Here is a 26,340-nt window from a genome sequence, read left to right on the forward strand (position 1 = left end):
ATTTGTGGAGTACACGACTAATAGTTGTCCTGTGGACAGACTCTTTAAACCTGAGCTGTGGATCTCTGCAGCTCCTCAAGAGTTACCATGGGCCTCTTGGCTGCTTCTCTGATTAGTTCTCTCCTTGCCTGTCAGTTTAGATGGACGGCCATGTCTTGGTAGGTTTGCAGTTGTGCCATACTCTTTCCATTTTCCGATGATGGATTGAACAGAGCTCCGTGAGATGTTCAAAGCTTGGGATATTTTTTTATGACCTAACCCTGCTTTAAAGTTCTCCACAACTTTATCCCTGACCTATCTGGTGTGTTCCTTGGCCTTCCTGATGCTGTTTGTTTACTAAGGTTCTCTTACAAACCTCTGAGGGCTTCACAGAACAGCTATATTTATACTGAGTTTAAATTACACACAGGTGGACTCTATTTACTAATTAGGTGACTTCTGAAGGCAATTGGTTCCACTAGATTTTAGTTAGGGGTATCAGAGTAAAGGGGGCTGAATACAAATGGCCCCCCCCCACACTTTTCACATATTTATTTGTAAACAATTTTGAAAACCATTTATCATTTTCCTTCCACTTCACAATTATGTGCCACTTTGTGTTGGTCTATCACCTAAAATCTCAATAAAATACATTTACATTTTTGGTTGTAACATGACAAAATGTGGAAAATGTCAAGGGGTATGAATACTTTTTCAAGGCACTGTAGATGCTGTATGAACAAAAACTAAACTAGTTTGGCTACTTGAGGAAAGGTCTGAGTCATAGTGAAGCTTGATTTGTACAGTGTGGAGGAAGTTACAGCAACCAAGGTGGGAAGCAGAGGGGTCAGAATTAACTTCGGCATTGTAAACAATCCGATCTTTCTCAATGCAATATTGTAGAGATGAAGTAACACAGGATGTGCTTGCAATTAGAACAGATTTGAGTCACAAACAATAAATATTTAGTCTAGGCTCACTTTTTAACAGCACCCATGCCTCTAGTAACACGCATGCTATTTTTGCAGGTCAAAACTCATGGTGACAAAGTGCCATGCATATTAGTGTGGCACCATTTTTCAAAATGGTCATGGACTTGTGGGTGGGTACAGAGTGGTGCAGCAGCAATAACACACACTCAGTCCAAGTTCAATGAATGGAACTTGTTGTGAAACGTTTTCTATTTACTTCAATACAAGCCCGATGGAAGGAGACCTAATCGGGAACACTCATGAATACCAACAGCGTGTAGTGCAGCAGGTTTCAGCCAAACTGACAGTATCTGTCTGGAGTAGCAAAATGTGGCCTTTCTTGTCCAAGCCCAAATGGGAAGGTGTCCAAGGAGAGTGGTGGTACCCTAAGCTGGTCTGGAACCTTTCCCTTCCACTAAGGCTTCTTGTACACATAGCCTACTTTGACCGTCGGCTACGGGAAAACACAAAACACGGCACGTGCCGTGGATTTGCCACTGTTTGTGTTTGCCAGGGGTCAAAACATTACTACCCTGAACACGATTCTTCCGTGTTCAGGAGAGGGGGCCGTTGAGGGAGGTTGAAGCTCCCCTAACCGCGGCAACTCCTAAACTCTGATAAAAGCCTGTGTACACATGGAGTTTAGGAGCTTTGGGAAAAAACTCAAGTTTAGCAGCTGTAGTATACATGAATCCCAATACTGTCTCTGTTGCTACTCTATCCACTCCCTGGATGTGCACCAAACCCGGGAGCCAGGGTCTTAAATAGACTCTGCCACACCTAAGATGGCCACCAAAGATACATGGGCATGCAACTGGATCGCTGCCCCAGTGACTCGGGAAACGATAGGTGAACCAGGTTCCTTTTGACTTCCTCTTCCTTTGCACTGCCACTGTGGTTGAGCGCCACCTGCAGTAGAGAAAACAGACTGCACCTGCCTACAGATTTCTTTAGCACTCTGAAATCAATGAGCAGCCCCAAACACAGTGCATGGAAACACACAAGAATGTATGCATGTGCTCAGGGGCGGACTGACAAACCTTGGGGCCCCCGAGCAATAGGAAATTATGGGGCCCCCAGGCAATAGGAGAAGATTATGGGGCCCCCGGGCAATAGGAGATTGTGGGGCCCCCAGGCAATAGGAGATCATGGGGCCCCCAGGCAATAGGAGATTATGGGGCCCCCAGGCAAAAGATTATGGGGCCACACAGTATACACACACAGACACACAATATACACGCACAGTATACACACACAGAATACACATACACACACTGAAAAGGTTCACGGAGAGGCGGGGCAGCTATAATCTCGAGATTTTTTTAAAAACACAGATTTTTACATTCTTTCCCTGGTTTTATTGAGGCTGGCAACCCTGATGGGGCTCCTTAGTAGCATGGGGCCCTCGGGCAGTGCCCGAATAGTCAGTTCCTCCCTGCATGTGCTCCATCGCATCTGCATAGGTATAAACAAGGCCATAGGCCTGCCTGATTCACCATGTTATTGTCCAAATATTTTTGATTATGAAATTACCAGCAATGCAGAATTTCAAGGGAATTACCCATTACACAATCTGTGTTACTAGATGTGCACTGCTAAAAAATGTGTTTGTTTTCGTTTCATTCGGTTTTCTTTTTTTCGGGTCATTCATTATGATCAAAATGTGTTGTTTCTAAAAAAAAACGTAAATTTGAAAATTCGAAAAATCTGAGATTTGTAAATTCGAAATTCCAAAAGTTTGAAAATTCGAAAACTCGAATTTGGAAATTCAAAAATTCAGAAATTCTGAAAAATCGAACATCCGAAAATAAGAAAGAAGATTCGAAAGAACGAAAATCCAAAAATAACAAAAAAATCCCAAATAATAACTAACTAATAAATTATAGGTATTGGAATTTCCTTTCAAATTTGGCTGTTAGTGACCGTAACAAATACGAATTTATCCGAAGTTAAGAATTATCCGAAATAACGAATGCCGCATCTAAACGAATGAAACGTAACAAATTAATAATAATAATAAATAATAATAAGAAAAAGTTTTTATTATTATTATTATTTATTATTATCAATTTTTTACGTTGCATTCATAACAAATTAATAATAATAAATAATAATAATTAAAAGTTTTTATTATTATTTATTATTATTCATTTGTTACGTTCCATTCGTTTAGATGCGGCAATTCGTTATTTCGGATAATTCTTAACTTTGGATAAATTTGTATTCATTACGTTCACTAACAGGCAAATTTGAAAGGAAATTCCAATACCTATAATTTAATAGTTAGTAATAGTTATTATTAGTTAGTTATTATTTCAGATTTTCTCATTTTTGGGTTTTCTAATTTTCGGATTTTCGTTCTTATTTTCGGAAATTTACGAATTTTCCAATTTTCGGAAAAATTAGTTAAAACGGGTTTTCATTAATTCGAATATTTCCGAATTAACGAATTTTGTTGAATTTCATCAAACTGCGAATTCGGAATGCAACGTACTGCACATGTCTATATGTTACCATCTTCTGGTCTACATACTGATTGTCTGCGCTCGACAGTCAAGGCAGGACACATATGCTCTTTCAGACTCCAATAGCATGTACCCAAAACTGCAACTAAAGACTGTGACTGTAGGGAACGTTTTCCAGATCACGTACTCACCAGATCACCTAAGCATTCTGCCAGTGACCACAATGACCTCTCAGTTCCCCTTTTCTTCTGTGTGTGACGTTGTTATAAGCAGCGTAGTAGTCTTATAATAAATATAATTGAGTGCAGCACTATAATGATATATATCAACACCAACCACAATTCAATAGTTATTATCTTCCATAAAGTCATCACACTTTCAATCCCAAGTTCAACTCCATCGTAAACTGAAGATTCACCAATCTGCTCCACCATGATTTAGGGCTTGTGGGCCCTTAATGGACGGACCACCCCTGATGACGTCACTTCCGGGTGCAGATTGAGAGGAGGTGGCTTCGCGTTCGGAGCATGCATGCTCCAAACGCAAAGCCACCTCCTCTCACCCTTCACCTGGAAGTGACGTCATCTCCGATCACCCCTGTGATCCCTGCTGTTCTCATAGGTTGTGAATGCTGGAATCCACCTGCACGAGCTGTCAGCTGCATTTCAGAGACACGGACGTTTAGGAGAAAACCACCCCCCGGATTTTTCTGCAGGATTACTATCATGCTTGTGTTTATGCTCCCTTTGTGAGTAGTTTCACTTTTGACTCATTATTAAATGGTTCACCAATACTGCACTTAGAGGCACTGTGTTTCTTTTCCTTTCTATCCAGTGATGTCCACGAGTCCCTCAGCCCTTCCCAGACTTGCCTCCTGATTGGCAGAGACACAGCAACGGCGTCATTGGCTCCCACGGCTGTCAATCAAAGTCATTCAATCAGGAGAGAGAGGGGGTGGGGGCTGAACGGCAGCTCTCTGTCTGAATGGACACACGGAGCTGCAGCTCCGCTTGGGTGCTCCCATAGCAAGCTGCTTGCTGTGGGAGCACTCCACAGAAGAGAGGGGCCAGGAGCAGCAAAGAGGGAAGTGAGAAGTGGGAAGAGGAGGATGGGGGCTGCTCTGTGCAAAACCTCTACACATAGGAGGTAAGTATAACATGTTTGTTATTTAAAAAAAAAAAAAACTTTTCAATTACTTTAAGATGTAATGTACTGTCATCTAGTGTGCCCAAGGCCGTCCACCACTCCTGCAGCCACTGCATGTTCTAACCACTCTGTGTTCTGGAATCTCTGTATGGAGATGCTGCCGATGCAGTGATGACGTCACCCAAAGATCCGCCGTACGCGTTACGTCAATGTGACTTTGTCAGGGCTCCTGATGGGCTTTATAAGTGTATAATCTTTGAATTACAGTTGGTATATTGGAGCACTGGATTTACAAGGATTTGGAGTGTGGACACTGTTATTTAAAGTTTATATACACTGTGAATTTATTACTGCTCTATACATCATTGTAGCACCACACTTAATTAGATTTAATATTTTTTTGTTTGGTAGCTTTCACCAATCGGTGCAGGTATGCTTAAATTTAAGAAAGGATTTATTGCAGTGCAGGAGAGTAAAAAAATAATTTAGTGTAGTAGGTTTTGCCATATGCTGGCAGGCCTCTACTCTAAATTTAGAATTTCCAGGCTGTATTCAGGCTGGGGTGATATGTGATAGTCTGCTTTCTGTAAGTTTCCTCTAAGTTCAGGTGTTCTTGTGCTGTTGTGCTAGAGTGTCCCTTGCAATAGTGTGGGAGGCTATGATACGCTGAGTTTTGAAAAATGACTTTCCATTTAGACAACCACTAGGAAGTCTATGTTCAGTGGTGCTTGCTGGGGATGGTATAATAAACATTTGGGGGAACTTCCAGAAAGCTCTCTTGCCTCCCAGACTTTGCCCTAGGGAAGGTGCTGTTTTACTGGACCTACCAGGTTTGCTCCCTGAGGAGGACTGCTGTTAGGAGAAAAGCCTGGATCCATGGGATTAAGAGATTTCCATACCTCCTTACTTTTTGAGAAGGGAACGAGGGACACTCTAAGGAAAAGTATGTAGGCATAGGATACACCCCCTGCCACGCCCTCTTAAAGGAGCAATAAAAAATGATTAGTTAAGCCCACAAGTGATTTTTTTTACCACTATTATTACTTTATATTGAAATATTCCTTTTGAAATTTACCAATGCAGCAATTTAGAAATTGAATGAAAGGTTTAGCACTGGGAGACACCTTTTGAAAGATAAAAAGTGCACTTTATATACAACTATATAGATTAGACCAAATTGAGGGAGAAATGAGGAGGAAAGAGGGACAGAGGGTCTTTCAGGGACAGTCCCTCCAAATCAGGGACAGTTGGGAGCGATGGATTTCTGATGTCTAGGCGTGAAAGCACATAATCAAAGATCACTTGAAAGCACTGACGCAACCCTGGCCGAAAAGGGGCATCAAGCAAACACAGGTAAGGTGAGTATAATCTCCATAACTATTATTAACAACTTTTTAGCATTAGGTCTTTTCCAAACAATATATTGAATTTATATTCAGTCAAGCAGGCATTTGCTCTACATGGTTGTTGGTAGATCTGAAAGATATTTTAAAGATTGAAACATACAGTATATGATCAACTTGACCGGAGTATAACATTTTTATTCCTTGTTTTCAAAAACTTGCACCTCAAAATACGATTCAGCAAGCCACACAAAAGGTATGACCTAAATTTTTACTTTCCCAATATAAACCATGGGTACAAGCCATTGCCAGTAGACCTCTCAAGAAGCCTGAACTGCTTGTTTGAGAATAAGAGATTTCTGGTCTTGACTTGAAGGCACACAATCAAACATTGCCAGTCTTGGCTGGAAGCACACAGTCAAAGATTGGTGATTTCGGCTCCTTCAGAGGTGAGCTCTATACAAGGTTGCAGACATGTTGACATTGTTTTAACACACCTGCTACCAACCTTCAGTCTGAACATCTCAAAGCTAAACACATTCTATATAAACCATAACATTTATTTTTTAAGCATCTAAGTCTTGTTTTGGTCAGGCGTCAGGCTCAGAGACCAGTAGTTACAGCAGTAGAGAGGCTCCCACCCGGAGCCAGAGCCTCTATACACAGCACAGCCCTGAACTCTGTACGAAGCGCACCCCTGACACAACCGGCCCTTTGAGGGCAGCCGTACTACTGATGTGGCCCTTGATAAAACTGAGTTTGACACCCCTGCCTTATAGTGTCTTAAAGAGGTATGACTTTAAATCACATGGTGGGGACCCTTTTTGCACAAGTCATCCCGTCAACCACACCTGAGGCTGCATGCCTTCCAGTTTAATAAACCATCAGGAAATATGCTTAGTGCCCTTTGTTGAGGGTATGTTTACAAAAGTTATCCCTGTTAAGTTTGGTTTCAGTGGCAGCCTAAGGAACCAATAGGAGTGGACAAACTGTTTTAAAGATAGGGCAGATATTAACATAATAACAAACATAGAAAACATGTTGCTGGTGGTTGGAGGCCTAAGGAAAGCTAGTCCCACTGAGCCACCTACTGGCCCTATGTTTGCTAGCATATGTGTTCGCTTACACCTTTGGCAACTCTTTGTTGCATGCTATGGGGTTGTTGGGTCAGGTAAGCTTCTCTATGTCTCTAGGAGAAGAAAGGATGGATGAGGCGGGGGAAAGAAATATAATTTTTCTATAATAAAAAATTGAACACATGAAACACATGAAATGTGCTAATATGGAGCAGATAGGCAGAGTTGGACAGGTGTCACTAAGAAGGACTCTTGAATATATCTTCAATTTTCCATTTTCTACCTAATGTGTCCTGCACAACAGTTGCTTTTCTATGGTAGAGCCCTGGGGCCATCATAAAAAAAGAAAATCATAAAAACATTTTTTTAAAGAGTTCTGAGCTTTTTGAGAATTCTGAGTTTAAAAAAAATATAATTATTTTTTTTACTAAATCCTGAGTTTGAAAGTCAGAATTCTCAGATTAATAGTCAGAATTCTGAGTTTCAAACTCAGGGTTCAGAGATTTAGGGAGTTATTTACGAAAGGCAAATCCACTTTGCACTGCAAGTGCACTTGGAAGTGCATTCACTGTAAAGCCGAGGGGGACATGCAAGGACAATAAAAAACAGCATTTTAGCTTGCACATGATTGGATGATAAAATCAGCAGAGCTTCCACTCATTTCAGAGCTTCCCCTCATTTCAGATCTACCCCTCCGATTTACAGAGACTGCACTTCCAAGTGAACTTGCAGTGGACTTGTAGTGCAAAGTGGATTTGCCTTTCATAAATAACCCCCTGAAAGTCAGAATTGTGAGTTTAAAAAAATATTACTTTTTTTACAGAATTCTGAGATTAAAAGTCAGAATTCTGAGATTAAATGTCAGAATTCTGAGTTGCAAAGTCAGAATTCTGAGATTAAAAATCAGAGTTCTGAGATTAATAGTCAGAATTCTGAGTTTCAAAGTCAGAATTCTGAGATTAAAAGTCTGAGATTAAAAGTCGGAATTCTGAGTTTCAAAGTCAGAATTCTGAGTTTCAAAAGTCAGAATTCTGAGATTCAAAGTCAGAATTCTGAGTTTATAGATAGAGTAGTCTCTATTAGGAGGATTTTAGGACCAATGAGCAATAACGCAGTAACACCCACAGACCATCATTCTGCAGACATACATGTCTTCTGCTCTATATATGGATATGTAAATCTATTTTAGTTCCAGCACGCAGTATAGGGAAGCAGGCAGTTCTGGGTTTTCTGGTTCCTCTACTGTATTAATAGTTCCTCGGTTTGCTGTCTTATCCTCCTTCTCTGTCATCTGCTCCAACATAAAGGGCCATGCTGAAAACGTGTGTATTTTGTGTAAGGGGGGGAGCTTCCATAGATAACAGAACACAATGGCCAGCACAGCTCTGCACCCCAGCTTGACTTGTAGGAAACATTAGACTATTGCCCCTAGATGAGGGAATTGGGAATGGCTTGAAGGCAGCAGGATAACATGCATCTATGGTCATTAAGTGATAGCATAATGGTTAGAGTAATAGGTTTATATTGTTTAAGTTGTGGGTTCTAATCCAGGTTAGAGCACATTTTTTAGTTATATATATAAATATTTTCAATACATTGATTGTATTTTATTGATATATCCAAATTGATATCAAGGTATATTAACAAAGACATATTGATAAAATTGTTGTATATGCTGACTACTATAAAAATTGGAGAGTAGGGTTTTTTTGGGAGTTTTTTTTTTACAATCAATGTCTTTGTTAACCGGTTCCCGACCGACTCACATCTTTTTACGGGGACAGAATGGCTCCCCTGCGCGAAACCCCGTACGGGTATGGGGTTCCTTTAAGAGCCGCCAGAGGGAGCGAGCGCGCCCGCTGCAGGGCGGGGGAACCGATACGCATGGCTGGCGGTCATGGTCGCCGCCGGCCACGCACGAGCGCGTGCACGAGCGCCAGCACGGGGATTTTTGTGTGTAAAGGAAACATGTCGTTTGTTCCTAGTAAGTAGGAACAGCGATATGTCTCCTCTCCTACTTAGTCCTATCCCCATACAGTCAGGACACACTGAGGGAACACACATTTAACCCCTTGATCGCCCCCTAGTGTTAACCCCTTCACTACCAGTGTTATTTACAAAGTGATCAGCGCATTTTTATAGCACTGATCGCTGTATAAATAGCAGTGGTCCCAAAAATATGTCAAAAGTGTCCGATCTGTCCGTCGCAATGTCGCAATACCGCCAAAAAGCGTAGATCACCGCCATTACTAGTAAAAATAATAAAACTGCCATAAAAATGCCATAAATCTTTCCCATAGTTTGTAGACGCTTTAACTTTTGCACAAACCAATCAATATACGCTTATTGCGTTTTTTTTTTTTTTTTTACCAAAAATATGTAGAAGAACATATATTGGCCAAAACTGATGAAAAATGTGTTTTTTAAAAACATTTTTGGGGATATTTATTATAGCAAAAAGTAAAAAATATGTTTTTTTTTTTTAAATTGTCCCTCTCTTTTTGTGTTTTATGTGCAAAAAATAAAAACAGCAGAGGTGATCCAATAGCACCAAAAGAAAGCTCTATTTGTGGGGAAGAAAAAGGACGCAAATTTTGTTCGGGTACAGCGTCGCACGACTGCGCAATTACCAGTTAAAGTGACGCAGTGCCAAATTGTAAAAAGTGCTCTGGTCAGGAAGGGGGGTAAAACCTTCCGGGGCTGAGGTAGTTAATATACTTTGAAATCAGTTTAGATATATGGATAAAAGACAGTTTAAGCCCCCACTAACTCATATTTTAAAATATGTTTAATATAACATCAATATATTGAAAATATATATCTAAAAAGCATTGCTTTTACCTGGATTAGATCCCACAAGTTCACCAATATAAACCTGCTGCTCTAACCACTAAGCTATTGTCCAAAATACACAATATTCCTTGTTTTTATGTTTGATAAGAGGTTCATTGTCTACAACACAACTGTATAAGACCAGACAAGTAATTGTTATGATCAGTTCGCTATGACCATAGACACACATTGTCCTGCCGCCTTCTAGCCATTCACAATTCCCTCATGTAGGGGCAATAGTGTAATGTTTCCTACAAGTTGGGGTGCAGAGCTGTGCTGGCCATTGTGTTCTGTTATTTATGGAAGCTGTGCCCCCCCCTTACACACAATACACACGTTTTCAGCATGGCTCTTTATGTTGGAGCAGATGACAGAGAAGGAGGATAAGACAGCAAACTGAGGAACTATGATTACGTTAGAGGAACCAGGGAACCCAGAACTGCCTGCTTCCCTATACTGCGTGCTGGAACTAAGATAGATGTACATATCCATATACAGAGCAGAAGACACGTATGTCTGCAGAATGATGGTCTGTGGGTGTTACTACAATATTGTTCATTGGTCCTAAAATCCTCCTAATAGAGACTACTCTGTCTATAAACTCAGAACTCGGACTTTGAATCTCATAATTCTGACTTTTGAAACTCAGAATTCTGACTTTTAATCTCAGACTTTTAATCTCAGAATTCTGACTTTGAAACTCAGAATTCTGACTTTTAATCTCAGAACTCTGACTTTGAAACTCAGAATTCTGACTTTTAATCTCAGAATTCTGACTTTGAAACTCAGAATTCTGACTTTGAAACTCAGAATTCCAACTTTTAATCTCAGACTTTTAATCTCAGAATTCTGAGTTTGAAACTCAGAATTCTGACTTTTAATCTCAGAATTCTGACTTTGAATCTCGGAATTCTGACTTTGAATCTCGGAATTCTGACTTTGAAACTCACAATTCTGATTTTTAATCTCAGAATTCTGTAAAAAAAAAATATTTTTTTAAACTCACAATTCTGACTTTCAATCTCAGAATTCTAACTTTCAAACTCAGGATTCTAACTTTCAAACTCAGAATTTAGTAAAAAAAAATATATATATTTTTTTAAACTCAGAATTCTCAAAGAAAAAAAATGTACATTTTTTTTCAAGCTCAGAACTCTGTAAAACAACTTTTTTAGGATTTTTTTTTTTTATGATGGCCCCAGGGCTCTTCCATACTTTTCAGATGTTCTTGGTGTTAGCTGACTTGTATTTGTATCTGCATGTTTCTTAGAAGCTCCTAACCGCCCATTTCCTTCTTTTAAATACTCACTTCTGTATTTCATGAACACAACTGCAAAACAGATCTGCATTTAACAGTTTCTGAGCAGTGTTGCCAACCTACCAGATTGAATTTTACTGACACGACGCCCAAAACTTACTGGCACAGCAACGTTTTTACTGGCATCTCAAAAATGTACAAAACTACAGTTTTAAGTGCAAATTTCAGTATTTACGTTACAAAGAAGTACAGTATGCAATTCGAAATGTGATTTAAGGTAGATATTAAGGCAAAAAAACATATTTCATATTTTATTTTCGAAATAGGATGTAAGTAGCTCAGGGACAGGACAAGAAATTAGAATGGGGAGGCACACGGACATGAAATTGACTCTCACGGTGACACTGACAGCAGCACAGATGATGACACCTCACCGACACGACACGACACGTCCCCCTCCTGAGTCACAGAGACAGCTTATCTTCATGCCAGGTGATACCTTCTGTCCACTCCAGTCCAAACAGCACTGACAGTCCTGCTCCCAGGTTACCTTGCTCCCCTACCGCAGACCCGTACACGAGGCTCTGGCTACTCCCATTGGCCTCCTTGCATCACACAACATGCTCAGGCACTGCCTCCACCAAACCCGCTGGCACCACCCAAACACACTGTAGCATGCACTCAGATGGTCTCGGCTGGCTCCAAACCAGAACTGTGCATGCGCAGTGCTGAGCTGAGCGCCACAACCATATTTTTAACCTTTACTGGCAATTCTTTCCTTTTACTGGCATTTACTGGCAGGAGAAAAATGCGTTTTTTACTGGCCGCCAGTAAAAATACTGGCGGTTGGCAACACTATTTCTGAGAAAGGAAAAAAAAAGGTATCAAAAGTCTCTCTGAGTCTGCATTGAGTCACTTTTTGATTTCAATGGTTGGAGAACATCCCTTTTTTTTTTTTTTTAAGAATTTGAGATAGACCTGACCTGTATCAGCTGAAAAGATGTCACTACCCCTACCTTTCCATATTTACTGCTTTGTCAAATGTAATAACTTGATAAAAATTAGTTTGGGGCAAAAGGGTGAGCAAAATATAGGGTACAGAACCCTAGAGTGATGGCAGAAAAAAGTCCAAGTGATCCACCATTTTTTTTCACTGCACTCTCCTACTGGCCCAACAGCAGGGGAAGGAGGAGGGAGAGGGAGGGGCCCGGACTTCTGACACGGCGCCGCGGCGAGATCCGACGGGAGTGGGGACATATTACCTGTCAAAAACAGGTACCCACTCCCCCCCAGAAAAGTGCCACAGGGGGGGGGGGGGGACAGACAAGCTGAAGTTCCACTTTTGGGTGGCACTCTGCTTTAAGTTCCTGAAGTCTCTCTTGATATGTTTTATCTCAAAATTTTTGTTACCCAGACTCGTTTTATCTTCTCAATATTGTTTTGTAAGGGAGTTCTCCAGAACTGGACATAAATAGTATTCTAAATGAGGTTTCACTAAGATCTATACAGGTATACGCCGACTCAGGACCTCCTTCCTCCTGTTGGTGATTCCTCAAGTGATATAAAGATCTGTATAAAGGAACTGGGACCTCCTTCCTCCTGCTGGTGACACCTTTAGTAACTAAAGATCTACATAGAGGGACCACAACCCCATTATTTCATCTGAGGATGTCTCTAATGATAACTAAAGATCCATATAGAGGAAGCAGGACCTCCTTCCTCCTGCTTCCCCTATATATATCTTTAGTTAGACCTTATTTAAAATACTCTCTCTCTCTCTGATATACAAGTATATATATATATATATATATATATATATATATATATATATATATATATATATATATATATATATACTGTATATGTATTCAACCTCAATGTTATCAGTTTAACACTGCACAAAAAAGTTATGGTGGAAAAAAATTAGTAATTTAGCAATTTTTTTTTAAAAAGTGGAAAATTTTGAAAAATTACAGTTTACGGCAGGGGTTGGCAACCCATCAATCACGATCCACCTGTCGATCTCGGGCAGGTGAGGGGTAGATCAGGTTCCTTCCTTGCAGATCCCCAGAACATAGACAGGAGGTACAGGGGGGGGGGGGCATTTACTGGAATCTATCCCATGAATTTTCCTCCTGCAGTAGCTGAAAGCCGGTGTTTCCTCCTCTTCTTCCCACTGCCTTTAAGCTGCTGCAGGAGGAAAATTCAGGAGATAATTTCCAGTAAATGTCACCACCCCATGCCTCCTATCCAGGTTCCTCCTCCTACTTCCCAGCCTCCCTGTGTTCTTCCCTGCCCCCCCCCCCCCTCCAAGCTACTGGGCTTCCCCTTCTCTTCTCTCACACTGGCTGCTGCTGGGGATCGTTTCAGGATGAAGAGTGGGGAAAGAGTCGGTAAATATGTCATTTACCAGCCCCTTCCTTTTCTGTGATCGGTACTGATCACTCACTGTGTTCATTCATAACTGAAGCATGGTAAGCTGTGTTTACTATGCTGTATAGAGCTATTCCCGTTCATTCATTCTGTGCAGTTGAGACTGTGTCCTCAATCTCCCTTCTCTCTCTCAAAAGTGAGACATCAGAGGTCTGCCCAGGCCCCTGATGCCTCAACAAACCCCCCCACCCCACCTACAACAGGGCTGCTAAAAAAAATGTAAAAAATAATATACTGACACTGTCCACTGCCCTAGTGGCACCAACCTCTGCCCTACTGAGACGTCCACTCCCTTACTGACTGACCCCTCCACTGCCCTACTGACACCATCCTCTGCCCACACACCATCCTCTGCTCTACTGTCCATTGCCCTAGTGGCACCAACCTCTGCCATAGTGACACCAACCTCTGCCCTACTGAGACGTCCACTGCCCTACTGACTGACCCCTCCACTGCCCTACTGACACCATCCTCTGCTCTACTGTCCATTGCCCTAGTGGCACCAACCTCTGCCATAGTGACACCAACCTCTGCCCTACTGAAACGTCCACTGCCCTACTGACTGACCCCTCCACTGCCCTACTGACACCATCCTCTGCCCTACTGACATAGTCCACTTCCCCACTGACACCATCCTCTGCTCACACACCATCCTCTGCCCTACACTGTTCATTGCCCACTGACACCATCCACTGCCCTACCGACAATGTCCACTTTTAAGGTAGGCTAGGCTTAGATTTTTACTGTGACATTTGTGTATTATATCTTTCTAAGTTTTCCTTACTATTTACTTAGGCCTTGCTAGTTAATTTATTTTAAAAAGGGTGCTGATCGCTTTCATGTTGTTCCAGTAGATCTCCACCCCTAAAAGTTTGCCTACATCAGTTTACAGTGTTTAATCAAGCCTGAAAATAGACTGAAGATACAAATTTACAATATGTCATTGAAGTTATATTTAGACATCTGCCCACCCCTATGCTAGTTTACACATACACTTCCTGCAGGTGATAGTGAGCACATACTCCACTTTGCTGATGTGGTGTACTGATTCTCACCACCGATACTTAATTAAACCAAGCGGTTAGTAAGTACAGCCTGATAAAAGCTGCAGTTATTTCATGTAAGGTTATTTAGGTTTCTACTCTGTGAGCTTAGTGTTCTCCAAGGCCCGTATACTTTAAGAGCCACCAACAGCTATCAATATTTAGACACCCTCTTGATTAAACTTACCTTTCCCACATAGTTACATAGTTACATAGTTAGTCAGGTTGAAAAAAGACACAAGTCCATCCAGTTCAACCTTAAAAAAATAAAAAAAAAATATTGTACAATCCAATATACCCAATACTATACCCACAGTTGATCCAGAGGAAGGCAAAAAACCCCAGCAGAGCATGCTCCAATTTGCTACAGCAGGGGAAATAATTCCTTCCTGATCCCCCAAGAGGCAATCGGATTTTCCCTGGATCAACTTTACCTATAAATGTTAGTACCCAGTTATATTATGTACATTTAGGAAAGTATCCAGGCCTTTCTTAAAGCAATCTACTGAGCTGGCCAGAACCACCTCTGGAGGGAGTCTATTCCACATTTTCACAGCTCTTACTGTGAAGAAACCTTTCCGTATTTGGAGACTAAATCTCTTTTCCTCCAGTCGTAAAGAGTGCCCCCTTGGCCTCTGTGTTGACCGTAAAGTGAATAACTCAACACCAAGTTCACTATATGGACCCCTTATATATTTGAACATGTTGATCATATCCCCCCTTATTCTCCTCTTCTCAAGAGTGAACAAATTCAGTTCCTCTAATCTCTCCTCATAGCTGAGCTCCTCCATGCCTCTTATCAGTTTGGTTGCCCTTCTCTGCACTTTCTCCAGTTCCCCGATATCCTTTTTGAGAACTGGTGCCCAAAACTGAACTGCATATTCCAGATGAGGTCTTACTAATGATTTGTACAGGGAGGCAAAACGATATATCTCTCTCTGGAGTCCATACCTCTCTTAATACAAGAAAGGACTTTGCTCGCTTTGGAAACCGCAGCTTGGCATTGTATGCTATTATTGAGCTTATGATCTACCAAAACCCCCAGATCCTTCTCCACCATTGATTCCCCCAGTTGTACTCCCCCTAGCATGTATGATGCATGCATATTCTTAGCCCTCAAGTGCATAACTTTACATTTCTCAACATTAAACCTCATCTGCCACATAGACGCCCAATTAGACAGAGCATTGAGGTCAGCTTGTAAATTGGAGACATCCTGTAAGGACGATATTCCACTGCATAGCTTGGTGTCATCTGCAAAGACAGAAATGTTACTTTTGATCCCAGACCCAATATCATTTATAAAGATATTAAAAAGTAAGGGTCCCAGCACTGAACCTTGGGGTACACCACTGATAACCTTAGACTCTCTGAATTCTGTCTTTTAGCCAGTTTTCTATCCATTTACAAACTGATATTTCCAAGCCTATAGACTTTAACTTACACATGAGCCGTGTGTGCGGAACTGTATCGAACACTTTCGCAAAATCCAAGTATACCACATCCACAGCCACCCCTCTGTCCAAGGTTTTACTTACCTCTTCATAAAAAGTAATCAGGTTTGTCTGACAACTGTCTTTCATGAATCCATGCTGTCTGTTGCTTAAAATGTTTTTTTCTAGCAAGAACTCATCTATGTGGTCTTTTATTAAATGCTCCAGTATCTTCCCGACTATAGAAGTTAAACTAACAGGTCTATAGTTACTTGGTAAAGACTTTGATCCCTTTTTAAGTGGTACTATTCCCGTCATTAATGAGTCCCTAAAAATTAGATACAATGGCTTTGAAATGACAGAGCTCAATTCTTTTAGGATTCCTGGGTGGATGCCATCAGGTCCAGGTGCTTTATCCACCTTTATTCTGTCTAAATATTTCTGGACCATATCCCTTTTGAGCCATTGTGGATCATTTGGGGCTGTGTCAATACCACCCCCATTATGGACATGAGCTCCCCCATGCTCCTTTGTATACACAGAGCTGAAGAAAGTATTTAATAAATTAGCCTTCTCCTTGTCCCCAGTCACCCACTCTAGATTATTTTGTAAAGGGCCTACATGCTCAGACCTGACCTTTTACTATTAATATATTTGAAGAATTTTTTGGGGTTTGCCCTACTATTTTTTGCGATCTGTCGTTCATTTTGAATTTTTGAGCCCTTGATTTCCTTTTTACATATTCTGTTAAATTCTTTGTAGCATTTAAACGACACTAGTGTTCCTTCATTTTTATATTTTTTAAAAGCTCTTTTCTTATTGTTTATAGCTTTTCTAACTTTGACCGTGAGCCAAATAGGTTTTATTTTTAGCCTTTTAAACTTATTGCTCATGGGAATATACTTTGCAGTGAGGTCCCAAACAGTCTTTTTGAAGAATTCCCATTTCTGTTCTGTGTTTATCGCTGCCAATATTCCCTCCCAGTCTAAATCCTGGAGAGCAGCCCTCATCATTGGAAAATTTGCTCTCTTGAAGTTAAGTGTTTTTATCTTTCCCGTATGTATTTCTTGTTTACAGCTAACATTAAATGAAATCATGTTTTGATCACTGCTACCCAGGTGTTCCTTTATCTGAACATTAGTAATAAGCTCTGCATGGTTTGAGATTACTAGGTGCAACAGAGCTTCATTCCTAGTTGGGGCCTCAATAAACTGGACCATAAAATTGTCCTGTACTAGGTTTATAAATTTTTGCCCTTTAACTGTCCCAGCAGTGCCATTACTCCAGTCAATTTCTGGGTAGCTAAAATCCCCCATTATTATCACTGTCCCAGCCCTTGCAGCCCTTTCCATCTGGGCAAGGAGCTGAGTCTCCACCTCCTTGTTAACATTGGGTGGTCTATAACAAACGCCAATGATTAACTTTGAACTACTCACATCTATATGTAGTTCCACCCATAATGCTTCAGACTCATCACACTCTCCATCAATCAGGTCCTCTTTCACACTTGCTTTGAGATCACTTCTCACATAGAGACAGACCCCGCCACCTTTCCTTTTTACCCTGTCCCTCCGAAAGAGTGCATAGCCAGGAATATTAATAGCCCAGTCATGTGAGGATTGAAGCCAAGTTTCAGCAACACCGATTACATCATAATTCACCTCCTGCACCAGAGCTTCCAACTCACCTATTTTGCTTGGCAGACTTCTGGCATTCGTGAACAAACACTTTAATTATTACATTTTGGTCTGGTGTTTTTCATATAATTATTAGTAGTACAAATGGCACTACAGTTTCCAATGGCTGTTTGCAACATGGGAAATTTCTTGTCACCTGCCATAACCCTTCCCCCTATCTATCCCTATTCCATCCTCCATTAATGTCTGACCCCTAACTGACCTGTCTTCTCGATGTAATTCTAGTACACCCTCCCCCCTCAGTCCTAGTTTAAATACTCCTCCAGCCTTCCTATAAACCTCTCCCCCAGCACAGCAGACCCCCTTCCATTCAAGTGCAAACCGTCTTTAGCATATAGGTTGCACCCCAATGAAAAGTCAGCCCAGTGCTCTAGAAACCCAAATCCCTCCTCCCTACACCAGGTCTTGAGCCATGCATTCAGCTCTCTAATCACCCACTGCCTTTCCTGTGTTGCGCATGGCACAGGCAATATTTCAGAGAATATCACCTTGGAGGTCCTTCCCTTCAACTTGCAGCCTAGTTCTTTAAATTGATTCTTAAGGAGCCTCCACCTTCCATGTATACTGTCATTGGTTCCAACATGGACCAAGACAGCTGGGTCATGCCCAGCCCCTCCCAGTAATTTATCCACCCGGTCCACCACATGCCGAACCCTAGCACCAGGGAGACAGCAAACCATTCGGTTGAGGCGATCCTGGCGACAAATTATTCTATCAGTCCTTCTGATTATAGAATCCCCTATAACCACCAACTGTCTAGGCCTACCTGCACTCCCCTCACCACCTCTACTAGATGGGCTGCTCTCCCGGCTGTTAGGGGTAGCAGTGACATCTAGTGCTGCCACCTCTGTGTTTGCCACCTCCACATCTTCACCCAACTTGGCAAATTTGTTTTGATGCACAAACACAGGACTGGCCTTCCTATTCTGCGAGCCCCTTCCACTTCCTCTAACTACATTAACCCATCTTCCTATCTGATAATCCTGACTTGCCCCTCCACCCTCCACATCATCCCTACTGACCACCTGCTCAGCAAGCAGAGGACCCCCTTCAAGGTTGTCCTTTCTGCCCAGTGTTGCAACTTGCTCCTCCAGATCTCTAATGCGAGCTTCCAGAAGGGCAACCTGCTCACATCTGTCACAGCGGTATGCATCCTGGAGCTGTTGCACCAATTTTGTATACATGTGGCACACTGTGCACTGAGCAAAACCTTCAACCCTGCTAGCACTCATTTCCCAGTTACAATACAATTACTTAAGGGAAGTTTAAGATGTTACTTACAGATTAGAAGACTTCTGTTTTAACTCCTGTTTTCAACTCCTGGTTTTTAACTCTCCACTTTAGTTCCAAATTCCACTTGTGTTCACAAAATCCACACCATCAGCTGGGAGCAAGCTCCAGGGGAGTTTGTATAGACACTTTTATACACCGTGGAACAATTAACCACCCCCCTTAATTAGCAAAAAAAAAGGGTGTTTAAAAAGTGTCAGAAAAAAAAAAGGAGGAAAAAAAAACCCTAATTTATTCACCACTGGAGCCCCATAACACAGAAAGGATTTACAGGTATGGGAAGGCACGCAATGCCCTCCACCGTAGGGGTAGGGACATTATGAAAGTGAAACTCAAAATAAATAGTGTGGAATTGGGAAGAATAAATTCATGTGGTAGGTGTTTTTTCAATGAGTTGCGCCAGTCCAAAACTGTTATTTTAGAGCATGGCAGCCCACATTTAGTAAGTAAAACAGAAAGTTCACATGCATATCAGTTGCCCATGCAGGGGTTCTTCCACATCAATATGAACAAACAAAAATACAGAGCCACCTGGCTCCCTTGTTGGCAGCACCGCTGCTCTTCTAACCAGTCCCATTGACTGTTTTGCCCAGCTCTGCTGGTCCACATGGCTCTCTTAGCCTTTAGTTGCAGTGCCCTGCTGCATAGCCCAGTCCTGGCTTCTGGAAAGGGGTTCTCCTGCCACCCCTATAGGAGCCCACCTGACTCCTGGAATGAGACCTCCTGTCTCCTGTCTCCTGGCTGGGTCACCTCTGACCCCTGGTTGAGACCTCTTGTCTCCGTACTGCTGGCTGGACAACCTCTGACCCCTGGATAAGGCCTCCTATCTCCTGGCTGGGGCACCTCTGACCCCTGGTTGAGACCTCTTGTCTCCTGGATGCTGTCTGGGCCACCTCTGACCCTTGGTTGAGACCTCCTTTCTCCTGCCTGCTGGATGGGCCACTTCTGACCCCTGGTTGAGACCTCCTGTCTTCTGGCTGCTGGCTGGGCCACCTCTGACCCCTGGTTAAGACCTTCTGTCTCCTGGCTGCTGGCTGGGCCACCTCTGACCCCTGGTTAAGACCTCCTGTCTCCTGGCTGGGCCACCTCTGACCCCTGGTTGAGTCATCCTGTCTCCTGGCTGGGCCACCTCTGACCCCTGATTGAGACCTCCTGTCTCCTGGCTGGGCCACCTCTGACCCCTGGGTGAGACCTCCCTGTCTTCTGGCTGGGGCACCTCTGAACCCTTGGTGAGACCCCCTGTCCCCTGGCTGGGGCACCTCTGACTCCTGGTTGAGACCTCCTGTCTCCTAGCCGCTGGCTGGGCCACCTCTGGCCCCTGGTTGCAACATCCTGTCTCCTGGCTGGGGCACCTCTTACCCCTATATGAGACATTCTGGCTCCTGGCTGCTGGCTGGAGCTCCTCTAACCCCTGGGTGAGAATTTTTCTGTCTCCTGACTGGGGCACATCCAACTCCAAGGTGATACCTCCTGTCTCTTGACTCCTGGTTGAGGCTCCTCTGACCCCTTGGAGAGACCTTCTGTCTCCAACACTGGGAGCTGACCCCAAACTAGGAGCTCTGAGCTATCCTCAGGTTTGAGTATATAACGACCCTGCACATCTTTGTACCTTTCTATATAGACTACTCTTTGCTCAGAAGGGATAGTCTAGAACCTCACATAAACCCTCAATGCAAATCCTGTGACATATTCTCCTCCAGCACAGTGATGGGGTCTTGCTCTGCCATAATAGTAAAAAAATGTTTAGCAAGTAGAGTTTTATCTCAGAAGAGTGTAGGCTCACCTCTCAAAAATTACTTGTTTTTTGATTATTTCATTATTTGTATTCTCTCCTAGTCAGAGCAAGAATGCCGGGCTGAGTGTCAGGCATGTCTTTTCTTTTCTTTCTGCCTGATCTATAATACTTACAGTATTAAAGAGGAAGTAAACCCTGATGGGTTTTACTTCCTCTTTTGTTCCCTGCAAACCCTGCAAAGTAAAAGAATAATGGGCTAGTATGCATCGAATACAAGCCCATTATGTGGCACTTACCTGCAAACGAAGCCCGCACTGTCCCCGCTGGTGGCCGCATCCATCTTCACCACTCTTCCTTCCGGGGCCACGGACTCCGGGTCTGTGACTGGCCGAAGCCGTGTGACGTCACCCCATGCGTGCACACCGGAGGAGCCAGTCACGGCACTCGCTCGGGAAGAAACAGCCCTCCATGCCATTTCTTCACAGCACATGCACCGATTACATCATCGGCGCACTACATGGTAAGTACCTCCTAACCGGCACACGTTTAGGAGATATTTACAGTACCTATAGGTAAGCCTTATTCTAGGCTTACCTATAGGTACAAGTTCTAAAAAGGGGTTTACAACCACTTTGACTTTCATAAAACAAAGCTGCTGTTAGGATTTCATGAATGAAAATGAAAGGCTTTCTTAATTGACATTTTATACTGCTTCTTCTGAGTGTATCAGTTATCAGCCCTGAGTTGACATGTCTGCTCTGACGGGAAGAGAATACAAGTGATTAAAATCACACAAAACCAATCCTGAGCGGTACGGCTGCCTGTTATAACAATTTAAGTGCATGACTGCACAAGCCTAAGACAAAGTTTGACAGGTAAAAATTTTTAGCTCCTATTTTTTTCCTGCTCCTATAGTTTGATCCAAGCTTTCACTGCTCTGCTTTTGCATGAGCTCTTCTTTCAGCCCTAGTGTTGTATCACAAAGAGGTTTAGCGTTCCGTCAGACCTCAAGCTCCGGTGAGCAGGACAAAACATGTGAGGAGGGGGGTTGTGGCTAGAGCAGCACATACCAATGTGCTGGGTTGGGGAGTGGGAACCCTTTCTTCTCTTTGATAATACTCTTACACCTCTGAATGTTGCACTGACGCCAGCTCTCTTGATTGCAACCGGCGGGTAGATCTCTGTCTCAGCTTAGAGCAGCACTGCAAACTTCATTTGGATCACAGTTTTACTTAAAATGCAGTTCAGGGGCTACAGTATTTACCAATCATTTGAATTATAAAGAGACAATTATCTTACAAACCTTGTGCCCACTATGAAGGCTGGTAACCAACTGAAGCAAAGGAGGGTCTATCTGTCAGGGCTGGGCTCAGCCCTTCCTTCTCAGAGCTGGCCGCTCAGCTGTCGGCTAATTTCCAGCTCCTATCTCTCCACAGTTACTCAGCTGTTGATGATCCTGCTCGTCAGTCCTGCCTACTTAAGCCGTCCAGCCCAAAGGATCTCTGCCTTCGCCTTGGTCAACATCACAGAGCCTATCTCCTGCGGTCCTGTTTAAAGACTTACTTTGCTGACATCCCTTCTGGCTCCAGATCCTGCTTGCTGTTCCACTACATTGATCCCTAACTTCTGGCTTGGCTGACTATCCTTTCCATTACTGAACTTTGGCTATGTTTTGACTATGTTTGTTCTTTTTACTTGTACTTCTGTCTCGGTCTGATTTCATGGTTTCTGAGACTGAGGATTAAACAAACTAACCCCAACATGCAGGTAAACTGGAATATACCAATTTACAGACATTAATTTACAAGTTGTAGTTACACTGGCTTGCCAGTAAATGTCACCACCAAAATATTTTTACAAACTTAGTAAAATCCAATTCAAGAGAGATGGATACAAGATAAGTGCTTCAGAACATTTAGCTTTGACATCATTAAGGGGTCGGGTACTATTCTCTCAAAAAAGTAAAAGGAAAAAACAAAATTGGAAATTAGCTGTATTTATTCATTTTAGCAAATCTTAGTTTTAAAAATACATCTTGCCTTCTTGTTCTTTAGACCAGAAGCCTTCTTTAACTATCATGTTTGTTTTATTTCAGCAGTAAGCAACTTATCCACCACAAGGACTGAAAATGACATGGACAATGGAACAGTGGAATGGGATCCCACAGATCGCCCATCATCCACCAGTATCACATGTGTGGAGTGCCATGACCCTTCCCAATCAAATGAGTCTGTATGCTGTACAAGTGAGTGCAGGAGCCATTTTCTACAGATATTACGAGGGTTCTCCAAAAAGTTTCCACACTTTTTTAACTCTATAAAATATAAAAAAAAGCGCAGAAACTTTTTGAAGAACCCTCATCTATGTGAGCTTTGTAACACAAGTCGCATCTATGACTACATGCATTATCTAGGACAGTGGTCATCAACCCTGTCCTCAGGGCCCACTAACAGGCCAGGTTTGCAAGATAACTGAAATACATCACAGGTGATATCATTTGCTGCTCAGTGATTGCAGTATTCTAGTCTGCATCTCCCCAAGGTAATAGATAAAACCTGGCCTGTTAGTGGGCCCTGAGGACAGGGTTGATGACCACTAATCTAGGACAGTGGTCTCCAAACTGCAGCCCAAGGGCCAGATATGGCCCTTTGCCTGCCTTTATCCAGCCCTTGAGGTACTAGTCCTCCAACTGACACCAAAAATGGGGCACCAATACAACCAATGATGGGGCATTGTTTACCCCCATTGAGGAAATTTGAGCAATTTTCCCACTGGCCACAGTCTGGCCCCCCTAATGCCTAAAAGACAGTAAACCGGCCCTTTGTTTGGAACATTTGAAGACCCCGGATCTAGGGGCACAGATGAAGGATTCAGGTGATATGTCTGGTATTAAAAATAAACTTTGGTACAACAAATTAAAGCTTTAGCAGAGAAACGATGTGATAAATAGGTAACTCAACTAGGTATGTTTTAACTAGTCATACACAAATTCAAGCCATAGGTGGCTCTGTCGCCGGTTAGACAAACTCTGATTGAAAAATCAAAGGAGTCGGGTGGAAAATTGTCAGCCAAACGATGACTTCATCCTATCAGATACAGTCACTGTTTGGGTATTCAAGCAGCCAAAGTTGTTACAGCTGCTTGAATACAATAGCTGGAAGCAGAGAATCTACCATCCACTGTTTGGATAGAGGAATCTATTCCTGTAGCCTGAACAAGAGAAATCTATTTGTGTATAGTTAGCCATAGAATGGTCCTACCCCTGAGACTCTTTCTCTACCTTTCCATTCCCCAGCCCTCTTCTCTACTCCTTATCTGACCAACTTTCTTGCTTTTATTGCCCATGCGTGCTTGTTTTTAACATTTGCTAAAGCCCATACTGCTTGGATCCTAGAAGAAGGGAGTGGATCCCAAAAGGTTTATCCTGAAAATTTGACTTCAAATTAAAAAAAAAAAAACAGGCCAGTCCCTTGATTACAAAGGCTGTGCACACCTGCATCACCAGTAAAGTGTGGACACAAGGTTAGAGGCTTTATCCCTGCCAAGACTCTTCAAAGTCTCTGGACTCCAGAACCCAATCCAGATGTTACCAATACTGAAGAAACCTGAATAAAAAAAAAATCTCTATTCAGAATAGATATTCTGGAGCCCCTCAACTGGCATAAGTGAGAACCCTGTGTGACATTTACCTCTTCTAACACAGTAGCAGGGCACAGCACACATATTCAGCTACAATTACCATCGCCTAGTCCTTCAGAAATATGTATACACCAGCAAAAACATGCTTAGTTATTCAGAGCTTGAACTATTCAGAGGATAGTAGCTTATTTTTCCATGTGTTTGCATAATATATATATATATATTTAAAATACAACATGTTGACTAGTAATTGGTGTGACACAATATGATAAAAAAAAAATGCTTTAAATACACTTCAAGAAAAAATACTAGCAAGAATTCTTTGATTGACCATTTTTTTGGATGTCAGGGCTTTGTGTTGAGCCAAAAGTGAAGAATTTGTCTATTACAAGTGAAATAAAGCTTTTTTATGACATTGGCGATGTGGTCACTGTGAGCTGCGACACTGGATTATCCACATTTCATTTTATTCCGCTTTTGAAAATGTTAAAGGGCTCAGCTGTCCAAGTTGGCCCAAACAAACGATATCCATTACAGAGAGATGTGGCCGCTGTGTGTGCTATAATATACTTTAGTACTATTAGCTATTTACTGGGTGGTACTGAGGGGGGGGAGATTTACTAAAACTGGCGCACTCGAAATCTGGTGCAGCTGCACATGGTAGCCAATCAGCTTCCAATTTCAGGTTGTTCAGCTTTGACAATAAAACCTGGAAGCTGATTGGTTACTATGCACAGCTGCACCAGATTCTAGGCATGTGCACTGACAAAAAATTTGTTCCTTTTCGTTTCATTCAGTTTTTTGCTTTTTTCAGAAATTCAAAAATTTGGAAATCCAAAAATTCTATATTCGGAATTTTCAAATTTCCAAATTTTCAAATTTTCGAAATTTCCGAATTTCCGAATTTTCAATTTTTCGAAATTTTGAATTTCTGAATTTCCGAACTTTCATATTTCCAAATTTCGAACTTTCAAAATCCAAATTTCCGAATTTTTGGGATTTGAAAACCTTCTCTCATGCTGCAGAGCCCCCGTTTTACTCACCTGAACCCGGTCTTTTTCTCCCCAGGGACGAGCACACCAGCTCTAGCTGGTGTCTCGTGTGCTGATTGGATAGATTGATAGCAGCGCAGCCATTGGCTCCCACTGCTGTCAATCAAATCCATTGACATGGGCGCCAGGGGGGCGGGGCCGAGTCCAGCATTGGTGTCTATGGATGCAAATGCTGGACTCGGGAGCGCGCCCGCAAGGTAACCCCCTTCGGGAGAGCGCTTCTCCTAAAGAGTTTGGCTGAATGCTTCTCCACCATTCAGGAGAAGCCTTGTTATTTTTTTCAGTGAATCCAAGACTTCCCTTGATTGGTGGACATGGAGAGGCGGGGGAGATGACAACATGATTTCCACCTTTCGGTTCGCAGCAGAACATGCGAACAGGCAAAAAATTTGTTCGAAACACGCGAACACCGTTAAAGTCTATGGGACACGAACATGAATAATCAAAAGTGCTAATTTTAAAGGTTAATATGCAAACTATTGTCATAAAAAGTGTTTGGGGACCCGAGACCTGCCCCAGGGGACATGGATCAATGCAAAAAAAAGTTTTAAAAACATTTGTTTTTTCGGGAGCAGTGATTTTAATAATGCTTAAAGTGAAACAATAAAAGTGAAATATTCCTTTAAATTTCGTACCTGGGGGGTGTCTATAGTATGCCTGTAAAGGGGCGCATGTTTCCTGTGTTTACAACAGTCCGAGAGCAAAATTACATTTCTAAAGGAAAAAAAAGTCATTTAAAAGTACTAGCGCTAGTTCCGGCTATTAATGAATTGTCGGTCCCAACATTACACATAAAAGTTCATTGATAAAAACAGCCTGGGATTCCCCCACAGTGCATTACCAGGCCCTTTGGGTCTGGTATGAATATTAAGGGGAACCCTGAACCAAAATGTAAAAAAACAAAATGTGTGGGGGTCCCCCAAAATTCCATACCAGGCCTTTCAGGTC

The 26,340-nt window shown here is 42.2% G+C and overlaps 1 protein-coding gene across 3 annotated transcripts in view; it reads left to right on the forward strand.

Moving 5' to 3' along the window:
- The window catches only part of LOC141130438 (receptor-type tyrosine-protein phosphatase kappa-like), a 206,312-nt gene that overhangs the window by 30,385 nt on the left and 149,587 nt on the right, over window positions 1-26,340 (forward strand). For 2 of the 3 annotated variants that reach the window (XM_073618135.1, XM_073618137.1), the window contains exon 2: window positions 22,797-22,946. In XM_073618135.1, coding sequence (XP_073474236.1) covers window positions 22,797-22,946 — 150 coding nt within the window. The remainder of the gene's footprint in view (window positions 1-22,796; window positions 22,947-26,340) is intronic. The other variant, XM_073618136.1, reaches the window with a different exon arrangement.

Source organism: Aquarana catesbeiana, linkage group LG01 (genome assembly GCF_042186555.1).
Source record: "Aquarana catesbeiana isolate 2022-GZ linkage group LG01, ASM4218655v1, whole genome shotgun sequence".
In the NCBI taxonomy this organism is placed as follows: domain Eukaryota; kingdom Metazoa; phylum Chordata; class Amphibia; order Anura; family Ranidae; genus Aquarana; species Aquarana catesbeiana.